Below are 10,504 nucleotides of genomic sequence, written 5' to 3'. Positions count from 1 at the left end.
ACTTACCACTTATTTATGATAATACACTAGCACTAGACTCCGCTTATTATGACCAACTTGGGACCAGACCATTTTGGTTATAATATCCGAATAAATGGTCACAATAACTGACACTGTTACAGTACTGTTTGACCACACCAGGATCAATACAGTTGACACAAAAGAATAAAATATGTCAAATTCATCATTTATTGAACATTAACTTTCAGCAGTAAAATTAAAATGAACGTCAGTAGGTGAATTGAGAGTACAAGTGGCACAATTATCACTGTCAAGTTGCATAATTGACGGATTGATTGATAGAAAAATCTGAAAAAGTGGTCATGGTATCCAAAGACTGTTCATAGTAAACGGAGAGCTTATATGGCAAAATTGACCGAACCGAACAGTGTAACCACTACATATTAGTACAAATATTTTCTCTAGTATATTTTCTGACAATTACTCATTGACATAAAACCAACTTGTTTTTGGACTTGCTCCTCTGTGTAAGGTTAATGAGAGTAGATATCTAGTAAATTTAGTCTATTACGTAGGGTGTTCTTGCTAGATTTGAATGTCATGTTTTATTGTGCGCGCTGGCTGTTGGTTTCACATGAATATTAAGATCCATAAGTTTTATTTACAGTTATTTTCACTTGTTTTGCAACTTTGGTTGTTTTTAGTTTTTTACGTTATTGTATGTAGTTTTGACTGTGTATATTTTGTATTGTGTAGTGGTACTGGAAATGTTGTAATATTCTTGAAAATGTATTAAGAAGAAGTGTTTTAAAATGTTGGCAAAATTTGTTTCAAGATCTTCCATACAAACTTGTTTCCCTCGGTGTATTGCTGTAAGACTTAATGCAAATGGTATGTTTTTTGAATATCATGTCAGTTAGTGTAATTAGAAATTTGTCCTAAGTATATTTTATATTTCTTCTAATGTAGTATCTGAGTACATGTGTTCCTTAAATAAGCATCAAGGGGCAAAATACTGTGCAATGTATCTTGCCAGGCCAGTGGTCCTATCTTACATTTTTACAGATTATATGTGTTTATGTTATAGCCTAACGTTTAGTAAGCATTTGATTTAATGGTGTCTAAGTTTAATCGCTTAAAAATAAAGCATTAAGTTGTATTGTTTGTTATCTATATATAAACGTGACCATAAATGCCATGTTTTGTGTGATTATTAAGATATATATATATATATTCGTTTTAGAAGCTGTTAAAAATGTTGAAGAGTCCGAAGCAATATCCCCTAAAGAAATAGATGTTAATGCTGTGAGTCATTCTAAAAAAACAGAAGGTATGAGAAAGTATGGAGACATATATTATGTATGTGTATGTACCATATGTATGGTATATACTATTCAATTTCAAATTATTATTATTGAATTATAACAAAGCTTACTGCTGTATTTGATAAATGTCGGTATAAAATGTCTTTGTCCTTTGATTCATCAGGCTGAGGGAAGACTGTAATTTTAATCAGCAATTGATCCCATAGGTAGGGTTGGGATTTTTAGACCAAATTAAAAATCTCAGGATTTGGGTTTTAGCTCCAAAATGCCAGGATTTTTTGGGTTTTACAAAATCGGAAAAGTACAAATATAATTGGCATTCGTTTATTTCCTATAATATTGACGCAAAATCAGGAGTGCATCAAAAGTGTTAACACTGAGTGACTGAGTTCGTTTCTAATTTCAATTGCAAAATAGTTTTATTGCAAGTATGACTCTAAAGGTTTTGGCAGAGGTGAAGTGAATCTTTGTCGGAGTCAAGCGAGTGGTTTACACACTTTTTCGGTGTTTCTTAATACTACTGTGCACAATGCTTGATTTTATTGACGCTGATCTTTAGGTATATGTCAAACAATTTATAAAACCATCTGTATTAATTACTGTTCTATTTTCACACTTCCTACAAGATAAACAATAATAGTAACTGGCCACAAAAATTCCATTTGTTGTTTATTTAACAAATTATAGCTTCTATAAACGTCTGCAAAGATTCAAGCCACAATCCCTATCAAACCATCTGAAATTACGCCCTACATAGTCCAACAAAGTCATAGAGATCAGAGTTTTAAGTGTCTGACGGCCTCTTATTAGGCCAATGAATTAAGGGTTACTTCAGATAAAAACAACACCTCTGCCATTAATTATAATTATCGATCCCAGCTATACTTACGCTTTAATCCCAACATGAAAAGTTACATATTATTTGAAACTATTCGAGTTTTGCCTGGTCTAATTGTGTGTAAACAACTTCAAGTGATTTCAAAAATTCAGTGTTGTATATCAGTGATCATGCCCAATTGCATTTGCTCTTTACCTATAACAGAAAAGCACATTGCCTTGTACTTAGCATATTGTATAGTTCGTATTGAAAAACCACTCTAAAAGAAAAGAAAACCCTGGAATCAGGGCGAAATCCCATTGCCTTGACGTTCATAGATACATTCTTGAAACACCAGCATTTTAACAAAATTAATCCCGGTATCCGATATCTTGCTTTGTTTCTGTTTTCAACATAATATTCTAATGAATGCATGCTTATTGAGCAACTACAACGATTGTTTTCTTTGGAGCCTGTACTGCAGGATCACAAATTGTATTGCAAAATTTACAATTTATATGCCGATTATTAAATACCAATAGCAATAAGTTGAGCCGTTCTGTAAGAGCATTAGTACTGTACTAAATTTTTTATTGAATTTTTCTAATGTGTTTTCGTTTTCTTTCAGCCACTCCACATGTCCCCAGGTATTACATTAGTCCATTGCTCATGAATCGTGAAAGACTCCAAGATGTTTTGAAAGATGTTCAAATCGAGAAATATGATGCTGCAAAGAGCCCTGATGACAGAGAATGGTCAAGTCAGTGGCCGGTACAGGCTCCATTTAACCCCTACTTGGTGCCTTTACCAATAAGGTGTGTGTGTGAAGACCATACTTACTTGTAAACACCTATTTATGTCCATGAGGCATTTAGCATTGGTGTTGGAAAAAAAAAATTTTAATTTGGTTTATGCTTATGTTCCACAGAATGGGATGGGCTCAAAATAACTGTGTTATGCCCGACAAGTTTGCCAATCTTGAGCTAGTGAAGGTCCAAAACTTTCTTCATCTCACACCACCTGCGATTAAGAAGCACTGTGCCAAACTAAAACGTGAGTATTTCGTTTGAATACCTATGTACGTATTTACAGGACATGAAATGGATTAATAATTTTCACCCTGCGTGGTTTTATTTTTACATTAGTATTACCAATTTTTGGGAATATCTCTAACTTTCAAATGAATTGTGAAGTTATGATTATTATTGGTTATAAATTATGTGCTGTTTTGTTTTTAGAATTTTGCACACCATTTCCTGAGGAACTGAAATCAGATGTAGCTTGTGAAAAAGCTTATCCAGTTGAAACGCACAGTGTGGATTATGTATTTGCCAGCAGTACTCCTCGAACACCCAGGGCACGCGTGATCACAAAACAAGTACATACTGTTTATAAAAAAAAATATAACAAAAGTGAAAAAGTTTGAAAAGTTCAAGGCTTAAGCCACTGGAATACTCTACTTAATTGCTTTTCATGAAACAAAACTGAAAAAAGCACAACTAGAGCGTAATCATTTCTTGCAGATACGTTTGTGCAATCTTGTTTTAAATGAACATGCAAGGATAAAAATGATTAAAATACTGGGTGATGAGCGATATGATAGGAATACTGACATTGCAACAATCAAAGTTGAAAGGTGTCCAACACAACAACAAAACAAAGATTTTTGTGACTATGTTTTAACAGCTTTGTATTTTGAATCATGGGTAAGTTTTCATGCACTAATTTTTTTGTAAAATTGATTAAACATTACCAACACAGCATTCCTAAATATTTTGTGTTATGTGGCAGTATGGCAAGAATGCCCAATCGCATTGCCGTCAGTTGTAAGTTACTTTCAACTTCAAGCAAACCTTTAATCTGGGTTATTGCTTTTGTTGGTCGGTGGTGTGCAAAATCTTTGAAGGTGTTTTTAAACTTTATTTACAAATTATGCTCAATAGAAAAAAGAAAAGTGGGAGACACGAGAAAAAATGGATGACTACGACTACTACTACTGGTGGGAAAACAGTGTATCCCATCAAAATTTAAAACGTGCTTTAGGTGGATCTTTGGATGAAGCAGATGCGATGAAACGTGGAGACGTTGCAGCCTACAGAAAAGCTGTAACGAACATAAAACAGGAACCACAACCTGATAAACCTGGTCAAATAACTGAAGACCGAATAAGTCTATTAAACAATTACAAGGAATCGGTTTTAGCTTTATTAAATCTTAAAAAGTTGCAATAAAAATTTTAAAAGCTATTAAAATTTGAACACTATTTTTACTTATAAAAAGTATCCTTCTTTACATTACTTATATTGTACTGTAGGTTTAATAACAAACCATAATCTAAATTATTAATTTACCATTTTGAAGACTGTTTTTAAACCCTTTCTTGTTTGTTCACCTGAAAAACAGTCTTTTAGCAAAAAATAAAAACGTATTTCGCGTAACTTCACGAAAGTGTAATGATCCATCTTCAAGGATTTGGTTTGTATTTTGTTTACACTTTACAAGTACATAATACTTGGTTGCTGGTGTTAGTGCTGAGGTCCACCTATTGGAACTTCTTCTCCACACCAGTGTTGTAAGCTTGAAGCTAGCTTGACTCACTTATATCTGAAAGTAGATTTTGATTTAGGGTCGTTAAAAATATTAAGGACCCTATAATCTTTGCAAAAAGCAATTGCTCGAAAAATCCCACATCGGGTTCGCTGAAATCTTGCATGTAGGTTTAGTATGTCTTAAGTTATTATTTTTTGAATTCCCATTAAGTTAATGTATCTTTTGCGTTTGCTGTAGATCGCTAAACTATATAATTTTAGGCAAAAAGTCCAATTTCATGAATTTTCAAGCAAATTTTAGCCTAACTTGTGTATGCAACCTAAAAGTCTTTAACGCTGTATCTGCTAGGGTAACTCCCAGGTAAAAAGCAATATTGGCCTTACGGTTATTTTTTAAAACTTTACGTGGTAGCCTACGTTCAAAAATATGGAAATCACAATATTTTACGTTATTTGGGCCAAGCGCTCATGAAAATGTCAAATATGCAACTTATGTCGTGTGCTCAGGTTTTATGTACTGGAGTTGCGGTATAAGCTTAGTGAAGAGCAAGTGCAAAGACAGTCGATTTTAACTCGAAGATGAGTCGTCTGTATAGTATAAGTGTACCAAGCAGAGGGTAATGGTTTAGTAAAAATTGTGTCGCAAAGTTGGACCATCATGGTGAAAGCCAAGTAGGAGATTCTCTCTAATTGTGGATTTAGCATTTGTACCGAATGTTAGCTTGAAGCGGAGATGGTCCTCTCCTGCCGTTGGTAGGTGGTTGGCAGCATGTCACTGCCACGGACAGTTTTCTTTGACAACTGAGCTAGCCTTTGCACAAGCTCCGGTTGTCACACATTTATATTTTGATTTTTTAATTCGTGTTGCCCAAAATTCGAATTGTTCACTGGGTCCACTAAACAGGAGCAAGTGTGGTTATAATAATGCCTTGCCCAAGGGAATTACAACGGTACCGCCACTGGTTATCCAACACGGAACACGAACCGTATTTATTGCGAATCCAGCGCTCCCAAGATAGACGATCTTACAACCAATTGCCTCCGTTTATCAGCATCAGGCTGCGTATTGCATGGAGGCACCACTAATTTTTCACTACAGATATTTTATACCGTCTTGCCAAAATTTGGAACTGTTCACCAGTCCACTATACATTATAACTTTTTCGTCTAATTTATTTATTTAAGCTTACAAAGTAAATTTAACGCTCGTGCAATAAAATTGTAGTGTATCCGGGAGGGTTGATACATGAGAAGCCGCCGTTGATAGAACTCGGTTGAACTGTAGAACTCTGTGGTTATCTGACTCCTCAGAAGGTGCTCTTCCCAGAATCACAGACGGGAACTAACTGTTGTTTATTTAGCGATGCAAGCTTCCCGATAGGTCAGCTGTCTGCCGTTGCACTTTCATCAGTTTATACAAATTACTGCCTCATGATGTCATTTTAGTCTGTAGTGGAATTAGAATATACTACGACGTTAATAAAATTTATATGGACAAATTTTGACGAGTTGAATGCAAATAAAATAATATCAGAATTCTGGCTGATGCGGAAGATTTCACGACCGATAGATACGAGACTCGTTGGACATAGCAAGAACAAGGCAAGCTATTATAGAGTAACCGTGAACTATAAGTGTAACTTAATACCAACTGAAACACAACTATAATAGTTACAACGAACAATATAAACCGGATTCTGGTTTCGGTTTGGTTTCAAAAAAAAAAAAAAATACGCTCAAATTGGCTCAAAGATTCAGTTTCTGTTTGACACCCTGCTTACGACCTATTTAAATTAAACCATCACAGAGATTATCTTTTTCTTTGTGAACCTCCTTAATAACCGTGCAAATTCTAGGTGGCTATATGCATACATCGAGTAAAATGCTTATTAGTTGGATAAGTAAAATATTCGCATTGATTTGGCGTTTCAGGCTTAACCTCGCGTTAAACCGGTTCTACTGCTAATCACATCATAGTCCAGACATGTTATTGATTGTACGGCTATTGTCATACTGAGCATTGTTTTAAAAATTGTCACTTGCAGTGACTAAGCGCGATGCTTTTTCTATGCCAGAAGAGATTAGTACAGTGTATGTTGTGTAGAAATTTTCCAGCTAATGCCGTTGTGTGACAAAGAATGTTAAAATCTATTTAGAAATAAGCCTCTATTTCCTTAAACAGTTTATTGACTTCACGTTTTGTCCATAGTCATCATCTGTGGCTTATGTGGCTTGCAAGTCATCGTTGGTAAGTGATTTTTGCCGAATCATGCTGGCGCAGCATTCCAGGAAATTGTTCGTCAACTGTTTCATTTTGTTCTAGCTGCCGTACGTCATTGGATATTTACGTGTATGTCTGGAGAAAATGCTTTAAATTCAAGAATATTAGCCTCGAGTTTCGAAAATATTATGACTTTAATGATCATTACCAGCAGTTCATTGGAGTAAATGTGTAATAATTAATCAATTAACAACAAGAAGGTTGTTTTCGATCGCGTTTGAACCACAATACATCAAATGACTGAGCCGGTAAAAAATACATTGTTGTTGTCTGACACTTGATCTTGAAATCGTCCGTAATAGAAAGTACTTTGACTTTCGAGTGATAACTATGTGGTAGGTATACTATCGACGTAACTTACAAAACTTAAACGCAGATACCAAACTGTCATCGCTGTGTTTTTTCCTGACGGGGGGTGACGCAGATAAACGCAACAGTTTTTCGTGATTTCTGTCGTTTTCTTTTGATAGTCAGTAGCCATTTATTTTTATTTTGTGGAAGACTAGATTCACAGACAGTAGCTTGGTGGTGTACAGCGCACTTCAATGTGCGATTGTAAGAAAATTCCGAGGATAACTTTATTTCATTGATTAAACTATATTTAACAGATAAGAAATTCGCTTTGTTGTTACGCTTTTTTACGGTTAAGTAAACGCCAACATATGCGAAAAGTTTATCAAAGGAACGTACCATACCCATTAAGTCCTTTTTACGTTTGCTTGCTAAGCTAAACTTACCAATTGGGTTCATTGAGTGTTCCGTTTAGAGAGCGTCACGTGACTCAGCATTACTCAGCGATTTTTTGTTTGTTGATCTTATTAGATAAAAAGGCTGTCGAGCGTTCGCTTCCTAAATTCTCTGTGTTGTAAGAGGCGCGTGTGCTGGTCTGGAGGCCGTAAATAACTTGCACGCCGCTGTAATTTTGAAAAATTGAAACGAAAGGAAACCTAAATTTAACGCAAACAGAAGTGTACAGTAAAATAGGTACAGATGGTTGTGCTAGCAATTGTTTGTCAACGACTATGAAGCTCTGACGGATCGTAATGATTACTAAAATACTGCAGTATTTCATCTAATTTAGTTATAAATACTCGTTATGCTATTTACATTGGTTACATAACTTACATTGCCTACATTTATTGCAATAGTAAATAAGTTATATCGTTACTTTAGTTAAGCTATACGTAACGGAAGACGGTGCTTTAAGGCTTAAGCTATAAGCTTATGAGCTTCAAGCTTAACAACAACAATTAAAGCAAGTAGAAGTAGGTTTCTTAAGTTATTTGTTGCCGTACTTGTTACTGGCAACCTAGATTAGTTACACAGTAGGTATACATTACAGAACTAAAAATAAGCTCCGTCTTGGTATACAAAATGGTGTACAACTGTACACCCTAAAGTGACTGCTGTACGGAAAGTATAAGGTCACGAAGCTCGTTGTCCGTACTATACACTAAGAAAGGTTTATGAAACAAGTTAATTTACTTTGTCTAAGACTAGGTCTAACGGAAGCTTGATTAATTAATTATTATTAAAGCCAAAGTGCGATTCATTTCGGAGCGGATAACACAACAATGTAACCCACAGTAGGTTGTAGAAAGAATAGGCAACAAGTACTTCATATGCCATATGGCTACGCAATTGAACGAAAGGCATAAGGCGACCAACAAGCTTGAGTTTTTTGCGACCGTAAACAAGTAATTGCTGTAACATTAAATATTTTAGTACTAAATTTCGAAACCGTGAATCTTTTTCATACACAGGTCCTTTACCACCTGAAAATAGTAGTTCTGTTTTCTTGGTCATCCTACTTGACGACGTCTGAAATAGCATTATCACGAAAATGGCTGGCATGGGCAACGGCAAACATTTGGAGACTGGTGAGTTAGCTACAGGCTGCCCATAGAAAGACGTTGTGGCAACACCAAGTGTTGTATGTTTGTTATTTCTTTATGTTTATGCATCCTGATACGATACATACTTGACATTTGCATTTTAGGTGAACCGCGACCATCACCCCCCGGAAATGACGTGCTTCGAGTTTATGGAATGAAATTTTGTCCCTACGTTCATAGACTTAAACTGGTGTTAGCCGCAAAAGACATATCGTAAGAACGCTTCGATTAATCATTAACGTATAATTCGCTTTGACTACACACAATACAGTTGTACCCTTTAGGAGTAATTCTTTTGTGTAACTCGCCAATCTTTTGCATAATATCATTCACTCTTAAATCAAGATTTAGTAAATTGTAGATACTCCAGCCTCCTTTAACCAGTCATATTCTATTCAGGCACGAAACTGTCAATATTAATTTATCTAAGAAGCCAGAGTGGTACTTTGATATAAATCCGCTAGGAAAAGTCCCTTCCATTGAGAAGAATGGCATTATTCTTTACGAATCTGACGTCACGTCATATTACGTCGACGAAACCTACGCAGGGAAGAAGCTGGCCACGGTCGATCCACTGAAGAAAGCGCGTGAGCAGATCCTACTAGGAGCTTGGGGCAATGTGAGTTTATTTTTGTAGCAAATTTTTTATAATAGTTTTCAAAAAGAGTTACTTTATTGCGGAAATCTTTATGTTCTTCATCTCTACGAAGATATACAGTATAGAACATTGAGCATGGGCGTGCAACTATTTATCGCAATAGGTCACAACGTACAAGTGTAGTGATGCTGACGGCCAGGCAAAATTTTAAAGTATTTAAAAATATTGGCCTACTTGATGAAGTCTGTGCGGGAAGCAGGCCATATAACTACATAAGTATGTAATTGTAGGTCCCGCGGGCCGCCTTGTGACCCGCAGGTCGTATGTGTCCCGCGGGCCGTATGTTGTACGCCTCTGATTTTGAGTATCGCATGAATTAAAATTTAATTCAAATTCTGTTGTGTTTACTTCAATTCTGTATCAGCGTTAATTCGCTTACATCAGCATAAACGTCTTGATAATAATATTTGCGAATCGATATTTCTCGGTGCTGTGCTATAGGCTTATCGGTTAAAATGAGATCAATATTTTAGGGTACTTCCGGCTTTTACGGATACTTGAGGAGCAAAACACCTGAGGAAAAGGATGCAGCAGAAACAAAGATACGAGCCGGGTTTAAAGTTGTTGACGACTACTTGAAGAATGGCAACCAGTTCGTTTGCGGCAGCGGTCCAGGCTTTACCGACTACATGATTTGGCCACACCTGGAAAGGGTAGCATTGGCTGTTCCTTCGATTCTGAAAGAGTATGCTTTACTTCAGGCCTACTTCGACCGAATGGGCGAAGACAAGGCTGTGAAAGCGTGCAGGCATTCTGTTGACCACTACAATCAGTTTATTGAAGGCTACGCGAAGGGTAACGTGGTGTATGACATTGGCACCGTAGAAGCTTACTAATTGCGGCCACCAAATATTTGTAGTTGCAGAGTTAAAAGAAATAAATTCATCAATGAATTACTGCATGATATCTTGTTAGGCAGTTTTGTATCTTACATTACTGTAATATAAAAACAAACGTTTATGTGTTGGTAGTAGGCTATGTAATTCATGTAAAATGTTTTTCAATATAAGTGCATGGA

At 35.9% G+C, this 10,504-nt stretch overlaps 2 protein-coding genes across 3 annotated transcripts; both read left to right on the top strand.

The window, feature by feature from the left end:
- The first annotated feature begins 667 nt into the window (after nt 1-667).
- Nucleotides 668-4,560, top strand: LOC143470043 (small ribosomal subunit protein mS35-like). 2 transcript variants are annotated; one of them, XM_076967899.1, is made up of 7 exons: nt 668-852; nt 1,208-1,291; nt 2,732-2,918; nt 3,032-3,156; nt 3,342-3,481; nt 3,627-3,809; nt 4,047-4,560. In XM_076967899.1, exons 1-7 carry the CDS (start codon nt 774-776, stop codon nt 4,332-4,334), a joined length of 1,086 nt encoding a protein of 361 aa, XP_076824014.1. In that variant the 5' UTR covers nt 668-773; the 3' UTR covers nt 4,335-4,560. The 2 variants fall into 2 exon arrangements, with proteins under 2 accessions (XP_076824014.1, XP_076824005.1); XM_076967890.1 differs by having other exon boundaries at nt 669-852; nt 1,205-1,291.
- Nucleotides 4,561-8,665: 4,105 nt separating this feature from the next.
- Nucleotides 8,666-10,379, top strand: LOC143444169 (glutathione S-transferase omega-1-like). The gene is made up of 4 exons (XM_076943303.1): nt 8,666-8,813; nt 8,933-9,041; nt 9,228-9,447; nt 9,960-10,379. The coding sequence occupies exons 1-4, from the start codon at nt 8,777-8,779 to the stop codon at nt 10,320-10,322; spliced, it is 729 nt and encodes a 242-aa protein (XP_076799418.1). The 5' UTR covers nt 8,666-8,776; the 3' UTR covers nt 10,323-10,379.
- Nucleotides 10,380-10,504: the final 125 nt, after the last annotated feature.

This window comes from Clavelina lepadiformis, chromosome 1 (assembly GCF_947623445.1).
Source record: "Clavelina lepadiformis chromosome 1, kaClaLepa1.1, whole genome shotgun sequence".
NCBI lineage: Eukaryota > Metazoa > Chordata > Ascidiacea > Aplousobranchia > Clavelinidae > Clavelina > Clavelina lepadiformis.
Note: the sequence above shows the minus strand (reverse complement) of the source record. Positions and strands in the feature narration are given on the sequence as shown.

What these genes read in the sequence shown, in the direction of transcription:
- LOC143444169 (XM_076943303.1), top strand. Translation starts at nt 8,777, where the DNA reads ATGGCTGGCATGGGCAACGGCAAACATTTGGAGACTG. An exon ending in TTAGCCGCAAAAGACATATC is followed by an intron (nt 9,042 to 9,227) that starts GTAAGAACGCTT and finishes TATTCTATTCAG; the next exon opens with GCACGAAACTGTCAATATTA. An exon ending in TACTAGGAGCTTGGGGCAAT is followed by an intron (nt 9,448 to 9,959) that starts GTGAGTTTATTT and finishes TCAATATTTTAG; the next exon opens with GGTACTTCCGGCTTTTACGG.
- LOC143470043 (XM_076967890.1), top strand. Translation starts at nt 774, where the DNA reads ATGTTGGCAAAATTTGTTTCAAGATCTTCCATACAAACTTGTTTCCCT. An exon ending in TCATTCTAAAAAAACAGAAG is followed by an intron (nt 1,292 to 2,731) that starts GTATGAGAAAGT and finishes GTTTTCTTTCAG; the next exon opens with CCACTCCACATGTCCCCAGG. An exon ending in CTTTGTATTTTGAATCATGG is followed by an intron (nt 3,810 to 4,046) that starts GTAAGTTTTCAT and finishes TATGCTCAATAG; the next exon opens with AAAAAAGAAAAGTGGGAGAC.